The sequence below is a fragment of the Biomphalaria glabrata genome, chromosome 18 (genome assembly GCF_947242115.1).
Source record: "Biomphalaria glabrata chromosome 18, xgBioGlab47.1, whole genome shotgun sequence".
NCBI lineage: Eukaryota > Metazoa > Mollusca > Gastropoda > Planorbidae > Biomphalaria > Biomphalaria glabrata.
The window spans coordinates 24,688,347-24,712,386 of record NC_074728.1 but is presented as its reverse complement, the minus strand read 5'-3'; the positions used below and the strand labels follow the sequence as shown (position 1 = coordinate 24,712,386).

The following is a 24,040-nucleotide window of genomic DNA, read 5'->3' as shown; positions in this document are numbered from 1 at the left end:
TAAAGTTAATCCTCTTAAAGAACAAGAACAAAAAACAATTATTGAATAATTTTATTGTAAAATTAATTCAATATTTTAAATAAATTTTTTATACAGTCATCAAAATATGTTTCAAGGTTTGGGTTTATATTAAGAAATTGGAGTGTAAGACTTAGTCCAAAATATGTACAATTATTAAGAAAAAAAAACCCCACTAAGTATAAATTTAACATTGGTCCAATAAAAAAAAAAGTTTGACAATGAGACAATGCAATAATAATTCTACTTTTTTAAATATTAAAAAAAAAAAATAAAAAAAAAATGAGCATCTAAGTGTGATCAATTATGTAGAAGGTAATATACACACTAAATGGTAATCTTAAAAATTGTAATAAAAATAAAAGGACGTTAACTTTAAAGTTGCACGCAATGGATAAAAGCACAATTGTCAGGGTCCTCATAAGCCCTAACACGGGAACAAAAAAATTAGTTGGCAATGTGGTTAGTGTTCAAAGCTTAAAAATTTTTAAATAAATTAAATATCACACAAGCTTCTCAATACAAGTGTTTGTTTTTTTTTTAATCAAAGAATTAGACTGAACACAGTCAATTGTCATGTGGAAACACACATTTCATGAATGTATACAGATGATTTAATTTCATGTCCATGTTATAGCCGGTTAATTAAACACTGAAATAAAGTTTGGTTAAACTTATTAAAGCTATGAACATTGTTAGCTTGCAAGCAGCACCCCAGTGAAATAGATGAAACACATAATAGCGTTTGCACCAATAAGACTAATAGAAAAATTAAATGTACAAAAAAATAGCAGCCTTGACAAGAATGATCACAAAGACTAAAAAATCTTTAGCATAATGTAATAAAAGCTGAACCACTGAAATATTGCAAAAAAGTAAAATTTGTAGGCTAGTAATCTACTACAAAATCATTCAGCTGTCAAATGGCAATGCCTACACAATGTAAAATGACATGAACATTGGATACACAACCATATACATTAGAAAACTTGACAAAAAAACTAAAAAAATATGACAGGTTTACCAATATATTTTAGTCTTAAAAATGATACTGCATGCTAAATTGTTTTAAAAATTAAAAAAAAATATAACAACCAACCTAAATCAATTGAGACAGCTACCAAAAATATATATTAGAAATGGTAATTAAGAAAAAAGACTTCAAGCTTTAAATCTTGTAGTTGGATATCCAAGGATCATTAAATACTGAGAGATTATTTTTACTTTCATACATTTCTTCAGAAATGAAAATTATTAGATTCTAGCGTAAACTTCAGGCAGAAAGACAAGGGTTCAAACTTAGTACCACAGCAGTCTCAAGTGCATATCACACAACTTGGCTGCAATTTCTATTACTTTCTTGACACTGTCACATTTCAAGGACTTCATATTGACCTACTTAAATTTATATCACATATTAAAACATAGATACTCAGTTCATCTGATAGTAAACTATTTAAGAGAAAGGTCAAAGTAAAGCCTACATTACATGTGAAATATTTTACAGGCATGTAAAAATTAAAATATACTTCCCAGGCTAGTGAAAAAAACAACATTTAATGTGAAGTAAATCACTTGAAACACTTTTAACCATAATCAGACCTGTTAATAATAAATGGGGTGCCCTTTAGTGGGTGACACCAAAATTTAAAAAATATGTAATTAATAACTTCGTCTGGTAAGTTGAGTATGTATCTGGTAACTTAGTAACGAAGTTACTACACCTTTCTATACAAAATACTTTAATGTTCTAGACTGGGTATATATTTTATGCATAAAATATTAGTGTAAAAAGCATAGCAAGAATTAAAAAAAACTCAAGCACTTCTTACTGCAAAAAATAATACTTTACCTAATAAAATATTTAATAGTCAATTTGCAATAAACAAAAATCTAGGGTAGCTGTTTAATAATGGCAAAATTGATGAATCTATCAGTGCTTCAAGGTCAATGTGAGAAGGCTAATAAAACTTTAGCTGTTTATATCCGTTTAGTAGGTCTATGATGAAACATATGCACACACCAATACAATCACTATAATTATAAGATAGCTCATATACACATATGCAAGCACTAATTTTTTTTTTGAAGCAGAAATATTGAAACAATATGAAAAAGTACATTATTATAATATCAAATAAAAAAAACACCATATTATTGAGATTCTGTGTGTGCGTGCATTTCACGGAATGAGAAACCAAAACAACAAATAAACTGTATTTTTTGGGGGGGACTATAACCAAAAATGTAATAATACAAGAAAGTATAAATACTTTATACATTTATAATACAATAATAATTTTCCATTAAAAAAATGATGTCCAGGTGTAAGATTGTAAAAAAAAAATGAGTCAGGCTAAATTAGTCCAATAATAAATTATAAAAATACTGATAAAAAATAATAAGCCTTCATTAATTCATACTGAACCAGATATATCATCCAAAGAATCCAACACAAACGGAGGAGCTGGTATATAAATGAATGGCCTAATGGACTAGACAATCTCTCAGAGAGCTACAGAGCAGAAAGAGAGTAGTAGATTTCTCAGCTCCACACTACTAAACCATCCTAAAAGCCTAACAGTCTGGGAAACCTTAAAAAACTGTCACACCTCCTCTATTAAACCATTCAGGATAGCTGTCTTAAACTTCAACAATAATACCAAGAAAATGGTTCTCCAAAGGATCTCAGTACACACTCCTATATAAGGAAATGAAAATACTGACCTACTGGTTAAATACAGGATCAGATTAACCATTCAAAAATTCCACTCTAATCTGAAGAGACGAAAAAAATCATAGTGAATAGTATAAACCTAAAAATTAACCAAATCTCACCTTATCTTCAGTAATGATGCTTAATTTAAGCTATCTTGAAATAATTAACTTCAAACAGTTCACAACAAAATCAAACATGATATGAAAATTGGAACTGGCAAAACATGCCCTTGTGAAAGTGTCACCACAGAATTCAGACCATAAAAAGGCCCCAACAAGATAGGGGTACCTAAAGACCCAAATTTATAAGCAGCCTGATCTGGAAACTACTCTGCAGTTCATCTCAGATATAGAGCTAGTCATCGGAAACCTCAAATATGTTAATGAGAAAACTCAAGAAGTTTATTGTGAAACATCCTGCCTAATATAAGATTAAAATGAAAAAAAAAAACAAAAAAACTTATATATGCTCCTAATAAAAAACAAATTTGCATTTCATAAATAGATGATAATAATTGAAGATGAAGTAAATGTGACAAAATGGGCTGATTGTTACAATTTACCTTTCTATTTAACGTGTAAGCCTCCGTAGACTTTCTACAAGACATGCTGCACTTGACTTGAGAAGAAATTTTAAAGTATAAAATTCTTCTAAACTTAAGCCAGCACTAAGACCTGACACATTCCTAGCAAGTCGGCCCACTGTCATGGCTCGCTGTTTCTCTAGCCAAATATACAGCTCTTGCTCTTTGCTAGCTCCACTGTTGTAATTAGGTTTGCAAGTGGCTCCTATTGGAGTGAGAGGTAATTCTGAAGTTGATGGTCCCCACAAAAGGTATTCTACAGCTGTTCTTACCTGACCTGTAAAAGAACCAATAACATGGTAAATGGGATCAATTAAGATAAACTGTATACCAAGCATTTGCAGCTTAGTTCTTTCTATATATGAGAAGGACACTCTGGTAGTATGAGTTACAACATACGGATAACACTTAATTGTTTTTCGGCTGTATGCAGCTGGGCTCATGGGAATATTTCAAAACTGTGGACCAGCCATCTGAAAAACTTAGTTCTACATTGGGATTATTATTATAGCTTTTATATAGCGCTACTTTCATGCTTATAGCATGCTCAGAGCGCTATGGTCCAATCTCATTTGTGGACCGGTGGTGGAGAGGGGGTATCTAGGAGTTGGTTTTCCGTGCTGCCTTTAGGCGCTCAGTAAATGCAACTCTGCCCGAGTCGGGTGTCGAACCTCGAGCCCCCTTCTAGTTAGCCAAGACAAGCAAAGTTCAAGCGCACTTAGCCTCTCGACCACGCTTCCCACAAATATGATATTCTCACAAAAAAAAAATGACAACAGCTAAATGTGCCCATACATTATTTCAAAGAAAACCAAATTAGTGAAACTGATACGTTTTCTCACTTGGAAATGCAAAAGCTAACTCTAATGCCAGCATAAACAAAATTAGTGATGATGTCATGTAGCCAGCACAATGACCAGCTGCTTTTACTTCCCCAACCTATGAATATTCCTCTATTTGGAAGCCGATGGCTTTACCACTCGGCCACCATTCCTTCACAAAAAAATCCTAAAATGTGTGACACAAAGACCATGATGGGTAGGTCAAGCAGTTCAAAGATTCCATGCATAAAATTGAGTTTGGACGGAGGAGGGCTATTTAGAATTTGATTTAAAAAAGATGGCAAAGTACTGGTATGAGCTTGACAACTAAAAAAGATGGCAAGTACTGACTGGTATGAGCTTTACAACTAAAAAAGATGGCAAGTACTGACTGGTATGAGCTTTACAACTATAGATATGTGCTCTGTGGAAAATGTTATCAAGCTAGAGAAATGAGAATGTTTTTACTAGAAAATTATATGAATACAGCATTAGGACTGTTTCAAGTCTCCTAAGGGCCAGAATGTAAAGCCTGTTATGTTCTTGAGAATTTATTTTAGTAATTTTTATTCTTGAATTAAACAACCATAACTCGATGCAGCTCAAACTCATTTAAAAAACTAGTAAAGAGATTTAGACAATACTTACCCAAGCATTCAACTCTTCGAGGTTCCAACATTTCCCTTAATTTGGCGACAACTTTTCTTGGTGCTGAAATTATTTTTTCTCCATCGTCGTCCTCATCATCGATGTCATCTTCATCATTGTTTGGTGGCATGGAATCCATTAGAAGGCGATCCAGAAAATTACACATAGCTTCACCTTGTGGGACTTCCAAAGACCTCTGATGTGGTAAAAAAGCGACAACTTTACCTCGTAGATCTGACCTTGTGATGAGGAAGACATCATTGTAATCTGTTTCTGTGACTGAGAAACCCTAAAGACACAGATACAAAGCGTCAAGTAGAAATGCCTATAATAGATTATCAAAACAAAGATAAAAGATAAATCATGTAACACATTCACATTCTACCAATTTACCTGATCTAAGCAATGTGACATGGCACTTAATAACTGAAGAGCTGCTATCAAAATAATATTCAAGTAAGCCTGAGGATCCAGGGCTAAGGTTTCACGTAGCAGCATCAGATGAGAATCTAAACTTTCTACCACATCAAAGGCACCTGTGTAAAAAGAACAACAAACAATATTAAACCAAGGTAAGATATCTATAAAATGAAAACAGAAATTCCCCTTTCAGGCCTTGCCATCTATAAGTCAAATGTTATTAAGTTCATCAAACCCCTCGCTTCGGAAGCGAAGCACTTTACTTGCTCATAAATCTCTGTTATTCTCATCAACTTAGATTTTAAATGGGTCGACATTGAAACAATGTAGAAAAACACGACTCAGTTCCTAAGGTTTATCTGTATGCTGCAATAAGTATTATGAAGGAAATTTATCATGGATTGGCAATATTATATACCAACATAACTTGTATCACTTTTTTCCTTATTCTTCTGTGCCTTATCTTATCTAAATAAAAAGACAAGCTCTTATATGTGACAAACAAATTAAAATTTAAAACTTTTTTTTACTTAAATTGTTCTCAATGAAAATGAAGTTATTGTGAAGTCACTGACAACATACAAACATTTTTCACTTTAATTCATACAAATAAATAAGTGGTAGATGCATTCCTATTTCAACACCCATGGAAGTTTGGGTAAATCTGTGATGAAACTAAAACCCATTGATTACTAAAAGTATTTATGGGCTGTGATAAAAAAATTTCCTTTAGAGATCACAACTACTACGCTGAGTCTATCTTAAACTAAGTCATTTAGCTTGATGCCTTACCCACAGCTATAAAACATTTCGCTTGGCTCGAGTCATAGACAGAGTTCTGTAAGAGCTGTGATGTTTTGATAAAGTCAGGAGTAAGAAAAGAAAACGGGATTGTGTCTGCAAAAACTGCTGAAGGTCTGAGGAGACTCGGGTGACTGGTGATGCATCTTTCAGTAGCTGGTCGTGAATGGAGAATCTAGGTTAAGTAAGAGATAGTAAATTAATAATGTACATTTGTCTATTTTTTTTTTAACATTTATTTTGTAAAAAAAAAAAATAATGGCGAATTAAAAAAATAGTATCATGTGCACTTTTAACCCAAATAGCTTCTATTTCTTGTTTGAAAAATTGGGGGTAGTTCTGAATAAAAAAATTCTATAAAATTTAAAAATTTTGAAAAAATAATAAAATTTTAAGATCTATTACTAATAAATAAATAAACAACTTTAAAAAATGGAATGCTATGTCTAGTTAAAAAAAATACTTTTAATACCTTTAGAATAAAAATACTCATTTTCCTGGGTGAGGCTTATACAATAGGGCTATGTACGGGCTTGTTCCTTTGAAAATTCTTTTAAAAATAATAAAAAAGTGATATGCATTTCACTAAAAAAAAAAAGGAGTCACCATGTTGTCATTCTAAACTAGATATGGTGAGCTCTTCCAATAGGAAAGTTAAAAAAACATTACAAGCATTACAAGCCTTTCCTTGCATTAGGACTCGGTACAGTGGTAGGAGCTTTTGGGTGAACCTAAGTACTAAAAGCCATTATTCTATTTAAGACAGAAAAATGTTTCTAATTTTCCAGACACAAAAATATATTCCTAATATGTATTAAATAATAAAACTTTTAAACACTGTTTGTTTTACGTTTCATACATTCCTTCATAACTGAAGAGTATACTCACATCCTAGCCCAAACATCCCACAGCGCTGCAAGAAGTGGCGGCATAGAGGCAAGAGAGAGAAGAAGAGGGAAAGAAAGAGTGTGTGGGGAATGGAATTTTCTGTTACATTAGGGTCATATGACTCTTCCTTATTAGACACTAATGCACAAAGATGTTTAAAAAAATATTTAGCATCTTTTACATACATCAATATAAAAAAATGTTTGTTAAAATGTTTGTAAAATGTTTATATATATATATATATATATATATATATATATATATATATATATAACTGAAAACTAACATGTTACCCATGGTGGGAAAATATTTTGGCTAAAGGAAAACATTTGTTTCAGATAATTTTCTTTGTTACTTGGAATTGATTACTAGCTTTAGTCCTCAATCATTTGTTCAAATACTTTACAATTTTTATTTACTGGTCACATGTGGTTCTATGGTTTAAAAGATTCAGTAGAGAGAGAGACAAAAAGAATGGTAAATTCAGCCACACCAATACAAACAACCAAATAATGTTGCTTAAGCTACCATTTCACAATAAAAAAAAAGTATTAACAAGTACATACCATGAGTTGGCATGGAGAACTGTTAATTTTGAGCTTGGCATTATAAACAATGCAGCGACCAGAGGCATGAAGAGGTTGGCCATAAATGTCGAAGTCAACCCACTTCAATAATTTTGGATTAGAAAGGTCTAACTTGTCAGCTGAAAGCAATCGTTCACACTGAGCATAAATATCTTGAAGGGAATGAAAGGTGATGCTGGTTAGCTTTGTAAACAAGTCTTTTAAGTTGTCCTCATTCAGCGATACCTGTGTTGGTTAAACAGAGTATCATTGTTAGCATCAGGATCTCATAATAAAGTGGGTCATAACTGATCTAAGTCTAACAATGTCAGAAATGTTCCTACTAAAATAGGATGCCACGGAGCTAAATGAATTAAAATAGTAAAATAGTAACATCTTAACATTTATTCTGATTATTTGTATGAATGTGAAAGGTCAATGAGAGATGAATACAGAAGCAAGGATTGTGAACTATGGACTGGAAGATGAGACTTGTATGACTATTAAAACTAGTTGAATTTTATAATAATATTAAAAATAATTATCATAATATTATCTGTGAGGAAATGTCTTCAAATTGTGCACTACAAATAACAATAGTTGGAGAGAGCTGTGACCAAGAAAGCTATGGACAGCGAGAAAACATGGTGCCTCAGCTCTTGAAGAAAAGCATGCCATACGAAAAATGGCCGGCACCTCTACCACCAAAGTGAAAGCCACCTTGACCTGCGATATATGTGGACGGGAGTGTCTCTCCAAAATAGGGCTCTATAGCCACATGAAAAAAGTTCTTGAGATGAACCATAGTTATTCTACGGCTGAAGGAGGCCAATACTAATACATACACACTAAAAGTTCAAACAATTTATATGAATAGTACACAAAGTATATGACAATTTTTTATAAACAAGAAAGTGTTTCTAAAGCATTAAGCTTCATGGCCGATTTATAAAATTGTCCTTTCATTTCAAAGCTTAGGGAAATAAATATTTGAATAAATCACATAAAAAAAAATAAAAAAATATGTACATATAAAGTAAAAAGCACACATTAAAACATAGAACCATAAATGACTTTCTAGTCATCTAGCCAGATTTTATTGCTGGTCTGAAAGCAGGCTGTTTGCCTGGGCCGCTATACACTGGCAAAAAGTGTAATATTAAAAAATGTATGCTTGCAGCAAGTGTACCAAATTATTCTAAACTAGTTACTAGTTGTTTACATATTATATAATTATAGTTACAAGTGGTCTACATATATATTTCCATCTTCACTTTTACAAGGCAATAAGTGTCAAAAGTGAATTAATTAGCTGGATGGGTTCTTTGAATGTCTTCAGTATTGGCACCAAGATGGAACCCTCAATGAAGAGGACATAGAAAACATGGCATACTTAACATAGCATTCTGTCTGCCAGGGTGCTAAAGAAGTAAGTTTGGGTAAATAATGACATTAGAAATAGGTACTACAACTAATAAGATGTTTCAAATATAAAATGTAACACAAAAGATAAATTAACTTAATTGAAGAACATTAACACTTGAAAATTTACTCACCTGAGCATTGGGTCTATTCATAGATACATACTGGTCAGTAACGCTAGCATCTAGCCGCTTTGGTTTTCTCCTAGGTGCTGGCCTGGGTCTTGACAATGTACTGCAGTTAGAATCCGATTCAGAAGAAACAGTTTCCCTAGAGACTGATCTGGTGGTGGATGCAGGTAGGTGGTCTGGTGGGGGAGGTGGTGGTGGAAGCATGCTAGAAGTCAATGACGTTGTCATCAATGATGACACCGACATCTGTGATGACACCATGGATGATACCTGTTTGGAGTTAGCATGAGACGGAGAATTAGACAAAGCTGTACTAGTCACTTGTGGCTGTTGAAGCCAAGTTTGACCCACTTGAGATTTGGTCACATCACTTCCAGCAGCAGGCACAATTACTGTCCGATCATCATGAAATAAAGTCTTTTTGAGCATTCCTTCGCTACTGATTGTTGGTTTTATTAGTCCAAGAGCATCATCTTCATTATTACCATTAGGAATCTCCTCATAAATAGGTTGCGATGCCAACAGAATTCTTCTCTCATCTGTTAATTCTGGTTCAACAAATGCACTCCCCAAACCAGTACTGACATTTGAGGCTGACTTCATAATCATGTTGTCTGGCAACGAGCTACCAGAGTTTTCAGTTGAGTTTGACTGACTAGATTGACCAGAGGACCACTGACTGCTACTAGAAGGCGACGATTCATCCTTCCAGTTGTCTGATTTATTTACAATCTCTTCAGTCATTGGTGTAATTCTAAGAGATGGGCTGTTGGATATTATGACTGACGCTGATGATGATGGTTGCGGCGATGAAACTCCAGCAGATGTAGTGTTAGAAAGAGGAGGGACAGGTTCCAAGTATCCATCCGCTGGTATGTTAGGACATAGAATTTTCGGGCTTGTTGGTGGATCGTAGTAATGAAACATTGCTCCTTCAGGCTTTGGTAGAATGGATTCATACAAGTTTTCTAACGATCCTAAAGGTGATAGTACAGGGAAGTCAAATTCATCGAATCCACTTTTCTCTGTGGTCATTTGATTTGGTAAAACGACTGTGAAAAAGTAAAACAAATTTAGTTCCAACTTTATCATCTAACATTATAAAGTGCATTGATGTTTCTAAGCTTATCAGACTTACATAATGATAAGTTAATCATCTCTCTCATAGTTAACAAAATGTAAATATATTTGGAGTTTATCCCAATATATTAAACAATGACAAGGAACTTCAATGCTGACAACAAAAGCAACACACGGAAAAGCTTAGAAAATGTGGAATTTGCAGTGCTAATAAGTGCACAGAAATTATCATTTAATTAAAAAAAAAAGCTTATCTACACTCCTTTTTTTATGTAAACCAAAGACACCAAAAAAAAAAAGCTTTCTATTTATCGATTAGCCTCCATGTACAACAGTCTTCGATGGGCGTATGCCAGACAAACGCCTTCCCAAACGTCTTCTGTACAGGGAGTTGTGTGCAGGAAAGGGCTGCCAGGAAGGTCAATACAAGCGATATAAAGACACTCTCAAGAGCTCCTTCCAAGAATGCGATATCGACTTTCACAACTGGGAAGCACTAGCTCTTGATAGCTCCTCATGGCGTGAAGCTGTGAGTCTCGAGATTTGAAGCAAGAAGAGTGGCCAGAGTGAAAGAGCGCCGAACCGACAAAAATCTGAGAGAAGAAGCAGGCCTATCTGCAACTGACCAAATCTACCCATGCCACGTATGCGGCCGGCTTTTTAAAGCAAGGATTGGACTTTACAGTCATCTTCGAGTCCATAGGAAATGAGAAATGTGCTCATCTTTGATCTAGAAGGAGGAGCTATATGACAGTCTCCAATAAATGTATTTTTTTTACCTGCATGAAAAGCTGCATCATCACCGAGGGATATTGTGTTTCTACGATTTTCTAAAATTCTGTCTGAAACCATCTGTGGATGTAAACATAAAGTACTAGAAATTTAGACAATCTATAAAATCATCAACTATTAACCCTTGAGGCCCAGATTAAAAAGAATTTTTTAAATGTCAGAAGCTGAACCTTTAATACCAGGAAATCAAACCAACTTTAAAACAATGCCTTTATTATTCATCAAGAACTTTCTATAAAACTTTTTTTCTTAATTTAAAATTCATATTTTGGTCATAATGTATCTGAAGAATAACACATGATTGTATCCACCTGAGCTTACTTTAAAAAATGATGCACATTTGTAATGACTCATGTGCTAATACTAATCATGCTTAGATAAATCTTGCAAGTATTAATTCCATTCATTCCCTTTAATTGTGTGGTATACTTGAAGCAATACATCAGTCGTGGTGATTTCCTCTTTTTTTTTTTGTAGGAGACTAATTTACAGAGGAAATATCTGAAAGGACTGCACTGGAGGTAGAATAAAATATTTACCCAAATATAAATTATATTAACCTTATAGGTAAGGTAATGACTCATGTGCTAATACTAATCATGCTTAGATAAATCTTGCAAGTATTAATTCCATTCATTCCCTTTAATTTGTGTGGTATACTTGAAGCAATACATCAGTCGTGGTGATTTCCTCTTTTTTTTTGTAGGAGACTAATTTACAGAGGAAATATCTGAAAGGACTGCACTGGAGGTAGAATAAAATATTTACCCAAATATAAATTATATTAACCTTATAGGTAAGGTAATGACTCATGTGCTAATACTAATCATGCTTAGATAAATCTTGCAAGTATTAATTCCATTCATTCCCTTTAATTTGTGTGGTATACTTGAAGCAATACATCAGTCGTGGTGATTTCCTCTTTTTTTTTTTTTTTTGTAGGAGACTAATTTACAGAGGAAATATCTGAAAGGACTGCTCTGGAGGTAGAATAAAATATTTACCCAAATATAAATTATATTAACCTTATAGGTGAAAAACTTATAACAGATTTTAAATGCTGAATATTTTCATTTTTGTCAAAACTAAATAGAATACCTCTTTAATAATCCTAGATTTTTTTTTAAAGTTTTTTTTTATTTAATTATACTCCCAGAAATTGTTAGAAACTGATGCATTTGTGGTATAATCTTTGTAGACAATTAGATTTAAGGTATATTGTAGTTTATTTGGGGTATAATTGTTGTAGACAATATATTGAAAGGTTTAAAGTTATTATATTTTGTTTTATGGCATTTGTTATAATGGTAGAAAACAACAACATTGTAAAGAAATATTTTTATCCAGTTATCTTGATTTATATAACTATCTCATACGATCATGAAGATATCTATTGGCTAATAGACACGATGTCTTGAGCTCTGAAATAGAGCTCTAAAAACATATCTTAAGAAAGAATAAATTAATAGTTTTTTTTTTATTCAAAGGTTGAGATATATATATATATGTATATAAAATAATCAGACTAATCTTAAAAATGAAAACAAGGAAGAAGAAGAAGACTAACTGAAGATAATGGTAAGAGGATTTGTTCTTAATAGCTTAGTTTGAAGCCACTGGAAGTAAAATAATGACTAAAAACACACAATGGTTGACATCTTATGTATGAAGGCAGAATTAGGGACAATATTTTTAATGAGAGAAAATGGTGATTTATGCATACATATTACATACATAAAGGCAGCACTAGGGACCAAGTTTTTCTTGTGAGAAAATGGTGAATTAAAAATAACCTAATAAGGGACTGCACTGAAAAGGGCACGAACCAGTGACCCTCCAAAATGACGATCCGCCTAGCAGCAACGCAGTGCTAAGCAAACTAACCTCTAGAGACCATAGAAATGTCCAAATAAACAACTTTCAGACCTGTAGTGTTTACAATCATGCATTCGCTACCCCAGTTGTCAACTGGTCACGTGCGCACTGTCACACCCCCCCACCTTGCCACCTGTCTTCACCAACAATTTTTACAGAGCAGACACAAGGCATTAGCAGAATGAATTAGAAATCCTACAGGTAAAAATGACTGGGTTATAGACACTAATGTACCTAAAAGTAAATTTAGACTGCAATGAAAAGAAATAAAAATGAAATCTACAGTGAAAACCTTTTTGAAACAAGAAATTTTATAGATCCAAACCAATGGAAATGCATTCTGACTGCAACTACAAAAGAAATTGAAACAAGTACATACCATTGGACCAGAAATATCTGCAGCCTTGATCTTCTTGTTTTTTTTATCTCCCCTGGGCAGAGTGGATGATTCTGTGATAGATTTGGCACGTTTCACAGAAGGCGGCTGAGGTGCTCGACTTTTCCTGTTGCCTCCCAGTTTACCAAGCAAACCTTTCTTATCGAGCTTCGCAACTGTAGGCAGCTCTATTTTCTCAGTAAACTTAGGAAGTTCATCGTCTATAGTCGAGCTTGATCCCCCAGACCATTCTGTGGGAGTGGCAAAGTCAAAAGAATTGCCCATGGGTGAGGATGGAGAAGACGGCAATGAACTCATTTCATTGATAGGAGAAATTGGTGACGAATGTCCAGCAGATACTTTTCGATCGCCTGGTGGTGACGGTGGAACAGGTAAAGATCTACGAGTTGACTCTCTTCCTAATGTTCCAGTACCTATTAGAAGTAGAAACAGAAATTATGTCTAGAATTACTGTAGATAGTTCTCTTATTATAACTAGAGCTACATTTGTGCAGTTAGTCTATTAACCCTTAAAACGCGGTAGTTTATTTATTGTAATTTCATGTTGTATGCACTTATTTTAAAACAGCTCAGCACTTTAAGGGTTAAAGCTAAAACTAAAATTGCATAGTTTGTTTCTAATCTTTGGTTTTCATTGGCCAGCTAAATAAAAGAGGATTTTAAAGAACCTGGTTTCTAAAATGTTTTCAAAAACAACAGATGTGAAAAAAATATGCAGGCAAAAGGGTTATTAAATTCTAGATTTATATCCTATGATCTTTATTTTTAAAAAATAATAAATCATGTCACAACAGCTAACCCTAAAGTATAGTAATTTGCATTTGATTGAATACATTCAAACCTTACATTTGTAAATAATATAGTATATGAACATTTACAAAACTTGATAAGCTAAAACACATTGTTTTATTATTATACATTTTCAAAATATAGTTATTAGAGTATAATGTATGCAAAGCAATCAAAACCTAATAATAATTATAATCACTATTAACATAACATGAAAACTTTAATTTAAAAAGAAAAGGCCCTATGGATTAGTCCTTACATAATATTTGAACATCAAGAAATGTTTAATGGACCAATCTTTGCACAATAAATAGTAAACCAATAATGAAACAGTTCTAATGCAACAAATTTTGCAAGTGGCTTTATAGATTTTGATGCAAACTTATGACATATATATCTTTTAAAATCTGTATATTTGTACTAATCAAAGTTAAAAACCCAATAAAACAGTTGATTATTCAAAATATATTTTTTAAAAATGTTTTATGTATAATTGCAGAAAACAATAGACATTAGAGTCTTAGGCAAGGACATTATGAAACGCTTAATATAAATCAGTATTCTTAAAGCCATCTAACTGTCCTTATGTTTCATTTTTAAATTCCTTTTTGTATTATTTAAAACTTTTTTTTTTCTATTTAGTCTTAAATTTGCAAGCAAACAAAGGTGTATATTTCTTTTGGCTACTTTGTTTTCAGCCCTACACCAGCTATGCCTCCCCACTAAGATCTTGTCACTAATACATGTTCTTATTTTTTTTTTTTTTTTTTACATGATTACAGAATGTTACATGTTGCATAGTTTTACATGATGTTTGATATAATTACTTCCTGCAAATAAACACATAATCTACTTAAAGTTCATGATTACCTGTTATTATTTCAGAATGCTTAAGGGTATATTATCTCTTATTGAAATAGTACATCATTAACTGTCGTGGGACAATGTAAACTATTGCTCGTTGTGTGCTACTGTTATCTGGTGTTTTACTACAAGTTCTTGTTTATTATTACCTGCTGTGGATCCAACAGAAGATCGAACTGGTGGTACAGGAGGCGCAGTCCTTTTGGGACTTTTTGAGCGCCTTTTGACAATATTTGCTTCTTTTTCCTTCAATGCTAAAGCATCTACTGAAGGTGGTGTGGCACATGGTTTTATTGCTGGTGCTACTACTGGTTTTGGTGGTGCTACATCGGTTGAGAGTGTTGTAACAGAAGTTTTAACAACAGCCGGTTTCGGAGCTGGATAGGGTTTAGAGACTGTATTTAAAGCAAGAGCTGATTGAGCCAATGATTCAGAGCTTTCTTTACACTGATGTCTAGAAGTCGGTGGTGAAAATTTGGCTGTGGCTTTCTTAAGCATCATCTTAGGGCTGGCTAGACCTTTCTTTCTTTGAATTGGAGGACTAGCGCTTAGTGGAGATGTGGTTTCACATACTACACTAGCTAATGGAGACATTTTATTAGATGTTGCATTATCATTCTCACCATCAGCTGAAGTAAGCTCGCTTTTGTGCTGTGGTGATTTCTGTGAAAGAACTACCTGTTTTGAGCTAGGTGCACAATTAGACAATAAGTCATCTAAGTTATTTAAGCTACATCCACTAGATGTATTATTGCTGGAATCTTTTCTTTCCAGCTTAGCTAAGAATTGGACATCTGGATTCTGAGATTCAAAGCTTTCAGAAGATTCCTTTCCTCGACGTAGTATATTTCTAAAAAAGGAAGTTAGTCCCTTCTTATTTTTCGCTTCTCCATTTGATTTGAAATCACTACTATCAGGAATGAAGTCTTCAAGCCCTGGAGGAGCCTGGGATGAATATTTGTCTCTAGGAATGTCTTGTTGGGGAGGCAAGGTTACAATGCTCTTTCCAACAGTCACCATCTTGAAAACTGGATCTGTCTGATGTAAACCTTTTTTTGGAGAAATAGAAGAAATGGCTGTAGGTTCAGGAGGTGGTGAGACAGGCGGACGAGGAGCTTGCTTTTTTCTTTGCTGTTTGGTAAGGTCAAGGTTAGCAGCAACACTAGCCATTTTGGCTTCAAAGTCTGAGGATTTTTTGCCCTTTAAAGATTCTTTTTTGCAATCTTTGGGTTCAATATCATCAGTTGATGACTCATTGAAATCAACATACTCCTTGAGGACATCGTTGAGTAAAGCTATGGCATGGAGACTGTCCATGGCTGACTGATCTTCATCATCAACAGTAGAACTGTCAATAGTGGCTAATTTGGCTGGTTTAACATCGTCGAGAGACTCGTACATTGCATCATGCATGACTTCATTCATTTGTAATTTATCCATTTCTACATTTGAGGACATGTTCACACTAATCACAGTGTTACTTGTCCTGTCATTATCAGAAGAAAAAACAGCAGGTTTAGATCTGTCTTCTTTAGAGAGAATTTGATTTTCACTGTTTTGACCACCAAACTGAACACTGTTGAGACTAACTTTCAATGATTTTACTCCACTACTTTTTGGGAAAGTACCAAAGTCACGTAAATGTTTAATTGCATCACAATCAGTATGTTTAAATCGTCTATTAGTCAGCAGTTCACTATCTTTGACATCCTCAAACTCTCTGCAAGTTCTTTTGCTGTTATCCGAGTCTACCTAAACAAAAAAAGTTTAACAATTATATGTTTAGAAAGTTAAATATGAACTATTATTTCATATATATATATATATCTATCTATCTATATATATATGTATCAGAAACTTTAATATATATATAAGTAGCTTTAACAAATGGATATTAAACTTAAACTGACTTTTAGTTCACATATTAAGAAAGTGCTTATATATTACAAAAAAAGCAGCTCAATTAGATTCCTATTTTATCAAAGTTCCCTATAGCCAATTACTTGCAATGTGGTTTAAATTTTCAAGGGGCTGGATAGCATGTAGTCAAATAATGCCTAAGGCGTGTGGAGTGTAATATTATTCTGTGGGGGTCTCTCTATACTAAATAGTTTTGTCTTTTCATTTTAAACAAACAAACAAACAAAAAAAAACCCAACTAATTAGGCAGTTGAAGTTCAAAAGTAATTGAGTATTATAAGCCTGTGAATGTTATCTCCAGAATATAACATTAATTCCATTTTTAATGTTACAACTTTTCACAAAAAGTGAAGCAAGGGCAATAGTAATCTTGACAAATTGTGTTGAGACAACAACTATACATTGGGTAACAATGCAGAGTTGTTAAGGATGCTCATTTGTGGTGTATTTAGGTACTTAAAACTTAAAAATGAAATTGAGATATTTTGTGAACACTCAAACAAGAAATACTATTTTGTCATGTCAATAGTAAAAACACTATGTCACATGCGTCTCTTGTTTCTAATAATAACAGAAGTTACTTGGGATTAAATCCTCTAGCAAGCAATGCAATTTTCCATACGGGTTACAAATAGATGAGGGGTATTAACAGGTCATAGACAGATTTGATAATTTCAATATCTTTGTCCTTCTAGGCATAAACTTAGATCAAGAGGAAAAAAAGGGGGACAAAAAGGTGATGATTGGGTACGTTCTTATACATTTACATTTTATTTTAGTTTTAGCAGCGTTGATCCATTTATTCAATTTTTTTTAATATTGTGTTATTAAAAGAATTTTTATTGTGCCTGTTGATTCTTTAATTCAAGTTTGTTAAAATACAAGAAAAATTATGTTAATACATTCTATTCAAATAGATTTGTGGCTCTGTAACATATGGTGTCTAAAAGGTCAATATTTCACATTCACACAGTACCGAAATATCGCACCGCAAATAATCTTTTTTTTTTCTTTTAAAGCTACTTGGATAAAATTATTTATTTGTCATTGCCACAGGTGTGAGGCTGTAAATTTGATAGTTCAATGGTGTATGGTCTCAAAGAGATCACTTACTCGACAGAATCGAAACAATAATTTATTTGTGTCCATCCTAAAAAGCTATCTGTAATTATTATTTTCTTACAGTGTATGATTATGAAGTTTTAAAGAAAGCACTTTATGTAATTACTTAATTATTCCCTGTCATGAAAATGATGTTACAGTTTGACTGTCCATATCATAAGCACTGTGATGTGATTTTGTATTTGGCTGTTTAAGTACAATAGTAAAGCTATGGTAGATCCACTATAGACATGATATCTTCTCTACGACTACTGCAGGAGAAATTCAGAGAGAGAGACAGACCCCTTTACATTGTTTTTGTTGATCTGACTAAAGCTTTTGACATGGTCAGCAGAAGTGGCCTTTTCAAACTCCTGAGGGAAATAGGTTGCCCTCCCAAACTACTGAAGTTAATTGAGTGTTTTCACGAGGAAACTAAATGTACTGTCAAATTCAATGGAGCCCAATCAGCACCTTTTGAAGTTTGCAGTGGTGTCAAGCAGGGATGTGTGCTCGCACCTACTCTGTTTGGCATATTCTTCTCCTGTCTACTGCATTATGCGTACAGCAACATAAACGAAGGTGTGTTTCTCCATACAAGATCCTCTGGAAAACTATTTAATGTATCAAGGCTGCGGGCAAAAACCAAGGTTAGGAAGCTACTTGTCAGGGAACTCCTGTATGCTGATGATGCAGCTATTGTGGCTGATTCTGATATTCAGCTACAGTCCATGGTTGACAAACTATCTGCTGCTTGCCAGAAGTTCGGCTTAAACATCAGTCAAAGCAAGACTAAGATACTTGTCCAAAACACAAACACTGCACCTCAAGTAAGCATTAATGGCCAACCACTAGAAGTTGTTGATCACTTTTGTTACCTAGGCTCCATCATATCCAACAACACTCTACTGGATAAAGACATAAACAACAGGATAGCCAAGGCAATGGCCACCATGTCACGGTTGCAGAAAAGAGTCTGGGACAACATATTGCTGACTAGCAGTACCAAAGCCCTAGTCTACCGGACCTGTGTGTTGAGCACCCTGCTGTACGGAAGTGAAACATGGTCAACCTATTCATGGCAGGAAAAAAAGCTGAATGTCTTCCACCTCCGATGCCTAAGGCGGATCTTTAAAATAAGGTGGCAAGATAAGATAACCAATGAGGAAGTGCTACATAGAGCAGGATGCCAGGACATCCGCTCTGTTATCAGCAGCAGACGCCTTGGCTGGCTTGGCCACGTTCGTAGAATGCCAGTAGGTCGACTTCCACAGGACATCCTGTATGGCGATCTAATAGAAGGCAGGAGAGCCGCTGGTCGCCCACTTTTACGTTATACGGATGTATGCAAACGCGACATGAAGCTCTTCAAAATCGACATTGGCAACTGGGAAGAAGTGGCACTGGACAGATCCACATGGAGAGAGAGCATAAAGGAAGGGTCACAGATTGCAGATGTCATACACAACAGAAGCAGAAAGAAGGGTGAAAATGCAACGGCGCCTGGTGATTATATATGCCCAACCTGCGATCGCAGCTGTGTATCAAGGATTGGCCTCTTTAGTCACACAAGAAGTTGCAAAGGGAAAAGATCGTCTCTCGAGACGTAAAATGCCACTAGAAAGCTATGACTACAACTGTGAAGTGATTTGACAATAAAATGTTCATGTGAGGTATTACTTAGTCTGGGGTAAACTGATTTTCCATTCTACTGCTGCTATATCAATGTAGTGTTTAAGAGAACAAATATTTTGTTACTTGCCAATGAAACAAAAAATCTTACTTGTAAATTTTTGGTATCTGAGTTCCATAGAGTATTTCCTAAAGATAACAGAGTAAATTGTTTCTCTTCCTCTGTTAGATTTATAAGCAGATGTTCTGCCTCATCAATAGGTCCAGCTAGAGTCTGATCAGGAAATAAATTATCCAAACCTCCATCAGTACCTATCAATTCAGGCTCAGTATCTGGAATGCTTACTTTTTTCAGCTTTTGAGAAGAGTCAGCTGCCTTTGTTCTTTTTGACGATTTCACCACTGGAGGTGTTTCTTTTTTGGTACTATGACCAGCATTGGTAGTTGAATTGTAGCATTTATTTGTTGTTATACTTTTAATAGTGGAGTGAGTAGAATTAATTTTTTTTTCACCATTGGGTCTTTGATTTCCTACTTTCAATGCTTGGGATTTGGGGTTTTCTGGCTTTACTTGGGCTATAGGAAAAAAAAAAAATTCAGCTCACTAAACCTATAATAATAATAAATTAACTAAACCTATAATAATAATAATAGTAATAATAAAGGCAATGTCTTTGATTCCAAAGATAAGGATAAATGTAGTGTTTCAGATAGCTGCGCAAAACCAGTTGTGACCAGCATGTTTTACTGCATTCTGTGCAGACAAACCTGTTGTCCTCCGACTTTTAGTTAAGTTTTCCTTTCGTCTTCTGCATCTGTCTTCAATAAGGGCTTTTCTTAGGGTCTCAAATGTGTGTCCCGCGTTATTTGTGAGAGCACTCCAACTGTCTCTTTCAGAGCCATCTGCTACCAGCTACTTTCCTCTATGCCAGAGAGGGTTAAATGGCAACTGAGCTGATCTTTATAGTGCTTATTGGGGGGGGGGGGGGGGGGGGCGCCGCCTCTGATACTTTAACCTCCTTTAAGCTAGAAACGCAGCTCTAGAATGGTAACCAAGCTTTGTCCATATGAATACTTAATATACATGCTGGTTATGTAAACAAATGTTGATAAAATAAACAAAACCCAAAGACAAATCAAACCATAACAAACCAAGAAACTCCAATGTCTCATTACAGAGTCCTCCATCAAAATCTACAGTTAACACACATACCCAAATACTATATTATATGATCATTTTCGCCAGAGGCTAAATATATTTTGTTTCTAATATCACAAAATAGCTAGGGAAAAAAAGAATTTTGAAAAGCAAATGTTTTTTTACAAAGACTACAAGCACAATTACCTTGAGTAGCGAGGCGTTTATTAATGTCAACAGGAACATTTGTTGAGCAACTCTCTAAGGTTGTAGTCCCTACATTCAACACAAGGTCTGTTGACAGGGAAACATTGAGCTTTTTTTCTGCAACTTTGGCTTTCACATACTTTCGATCTACAACAAACAAAGTTGCCAATAGTTGGGAACCACCAATAAAGTACCTAATAAAGCTATAATAATAGACAAATAAATAAGCATAGTTATAATTGTTGTTTTAGAATAAATTATTTAAATGTACATACCTAAAGTTGTAGTTCTGAATTTGTCATCTACTGGTTCCGAAGCTTGGAACTTACTTGCAAGGGCAGATATACGAACTCCTGTTATTTCATTATTAGGGTTGGGTTCACTTCGTCTGCGCCAAGAAGATCTTGAATTAGAACTGCTATCGTGATCAGACTTGGCCCTTTGACAAGTGGAACAAAGATCATGTCGCCAAGCATTCTGTGTAAAATGGTCACATGATGACATAGTTTTGTGATCAAGATGGCGAGCATGTCAGCCGTGCTGAAACAAAAAAAGAAGAAATCTTGAAATCTTTAATGTAAGTAAAAGTATGTAAAACTCCCATTTCATATTTTGGGATGTATGTATGATATAAAGGTAATCTGTTTCTGTGGCCCATGGTTATCAAGGGTATCATGTAGTTATCTCAATGACCAACTGCCTTTACTTTGCCCCAACTAATGTCAGGTACCCATCAGAGATGGATGGACTCAGAGGAGCCCAAAAAGTCCAGAAATTGAAAATCTTAGTCTTCACCAGAACTTGAATCCAAAAATGATGCTTTTACTTTTTATAAATTTGTTATTAATATGGAGTGTCTTGTTAGTGATTTAAGAAAAATGGGAATGTGACAAATGTATGATAGAACTAAATTGATAGAACTAGATGACTCTTTCTCTCTCTCTCTATACGTATATCTATTTTATAAAGGAGAATGTGAGGCGTATGTATGTATGTTATGAATAGAAATCAAAACCACTTGACCAACCTTGATAAAACTTGGCAGAAATGTCCCTTGGGTACTAACTTAGACTGCAGTGTATGTATTGTAGCCCTAAAACAAACTTAAGACCCTCAAAAAAAAAAAAAAAGTTGACAGACTCTATTAAAGCTATTGTATTTTATGGATCTAGGCTTTGTTTACAATGTTGACATGAGAAAAGATCGAAAGAATTTAGATCTCGATCTAATTTTAAGAACTACACTTTGCACATATATAGTTTTTTACTTTGATACATGAAAATACAAAATATAGTCTATTGATTTCATTATTTAATAAAATTAACCTTCAAATTTGTGTTTCAAAAGCATTTTTACATAAATTCATCCATATATCTGCGAATTCAGATTGTCCTGACTTACTTATAATACAATTCATTTAACAAATCAGGTAAACCCGTTTTAATTGTACTTTATATCCTATTCATCTATCGCTCCTTTTGTTTTTAATAGATATGAATGCATCAGCTTCGGGTAAACCCATTTCCGCAAAACTAATTTTACTTTCGTAGCGAAAGAGAAAAACTTGAAAGGATCATTATAAGCTAAGTTTAACATACATCTAAATCCAATCCACTAGATTAGTAAAAACAAACTAGGACCAGCAGGCCGCGGGTATGTCAGGCTAGTATATATATACATATATATGTGGCAGAGCGGTAAGGCGCTTGGCTTCCGAACCTGGGTCCTTCTAAATTTAGTTATATATATATGGTGTTCATTCCTTTTTCAGGCTTTGTTTCTTTCAATCTCTCTTTCTCATGTTTTCTCATTATTCCATATTCACTACACTGCTCACAGACTGTTAACATCCTAATGTGTTGTCTAATATCCATCAGACAATTTACTTTTGAACAATTTCCAACTCGAAATTCTCTCTCACACACGACACACACATACATTACAAATGTTATGCCTGGGGATCTTAAAATTTAGTTGATGTTAATATATATAGAATTAAAATCTGAGATTATTGATGCCTAAATTTAGTCTAGTGACTGCTTGAAATAAATTATGGTGTCCGGAATCAAATAATGTGGGTCGAATTTGTCTGAATTAAATGAAAACACAATTAACACATGTGACATGGCCTCTTTGACCTTAAATTTAAATATAATATTAATAGCAAATAGCAGTGATGATAGGTTATATGGCTATGGGTACAATACTACAAATATAAGTATAAAATATAAACCCTAACCGCCTAAAAAGAACCCTAACCCTATCTATAATAAACTATAATTTAATATATAAACTACTGTAACTATAACTATAGACCTATCCTATAATATAATATATATTTATTATTATAGATCTAGATTCTAGTAAAATTATACATATTGATCATATTGTAACATATATATACTATAGACTTAAGTCTAAGACGACAGATTCAGTGATTGACTAAACTTAACTAAGACTAGTCAGTCTAGTCTCTAGTGACCTAGTCTAGTCAGTAGTAATCTAGTATTATAGACTCTAGTATGTATACTATTGTATACTATTATACTATATACTGTATAGATCTAGATTATTCTAGATCTACTCTAGTTTATGTAGAATGTAGTCTATATACTCTAGATCTAGTTTGTAATTTTAGCACAATACAATACTCAATACACACATTTCTTTGTTTCTTAGAAGCGAGCATTTCCTTCCTTTAAATTATCATGCAACACGGTGCTACTCACGTAATTTGCATACATTTTCCAACACAGCCTTTGTGCATTATAATAACCCTCCGATGCAGAATAAGATTTAAAAACCCAATTTTAAATTATAGCATCTAGATCTATTCATTTGTATCAATATAACATTTAGAAACTAAATTTAATATGAAAATTAATTTATAGAAGATGGTAGAGTCTATGACAAATAATCACAGATCTAGAGAGAATGGGATTAGTATAGAGTACAGAACTATTCTTAGCACTAGGTCTATAGACTAGTTCTAGACTTGAGAACTGGAATCTAGATTGTCTGTAGCCGAGTGTATGCATACGCCGATAATTTTTGTAATATCCTTTAGTGCTGCCAAATGTGTAATTTAAAGTCTTGATTCTGCTTCTGTTAAAGCTCCCTCGTAAGCATAATTAACATCTTAAACAAGGAAAAAAAAGACAATTCCTACTGTATACATTTATAGAGTGATTATTTTGCTTTTAATAACTAATAAATATTGATTTAATA

At 33.8% G+C, this 24,040-nt stretch overlaps 1 protein-coding gene across 4 annotated transcripts; it reads right to left on the bottom strand.

The window, feature by feature from the left end:
• Positions 1-36: 36 nt before the first annotated feature.
• LOC106079729 (uncharacterized) lies at positions 37-23,817 on the bottom strand. 4 transcript variants are annotated; one of them, XM_013240933.2, is made up of 13 exons: positions 23,475-23,817; positions 21,088-21,352; positions 20,813-20,959; positions 19,619-20,043; positions 14,964-16,566; positions 13,144-13,574; positions 10,877-10,949; positions 9,021-10,069; positions 7,465-7,710; positions 6,002-6,185; positions 5,183-5,325; positions 4,790-5,078; positions 37-3,597 (listed from the first exon to the last, which is right to left on the bottom strand). In XM_013240933.2, the coding sequence occupies exons 2-13, from the start codon at positions 21,314-21,316 to the stop codon at positions 3,308-3,310; spliced, it is 5,109 nt and encodes a 1,702-aa protein (XP_013096387.2). In that variant the 5' UTR covers positions 21,317-21,352; positions 23,475-23,817; the 3' UTR covers positions 37-3,307. The 4 variants fall into 4 exon arrangements, with proteins under 4 accessions (XP_013096387.2, XP_055873010.1, XP_055873009.1 ...); XM_056017035.1 differs by having other exon boundaries at positions 19,814-20,043; XM_056017034.1 differs by having other exon boundaries at positions 23,542-23,817.
• Positions 23,818-24,040: the final 223 nt, after the last annotated feature.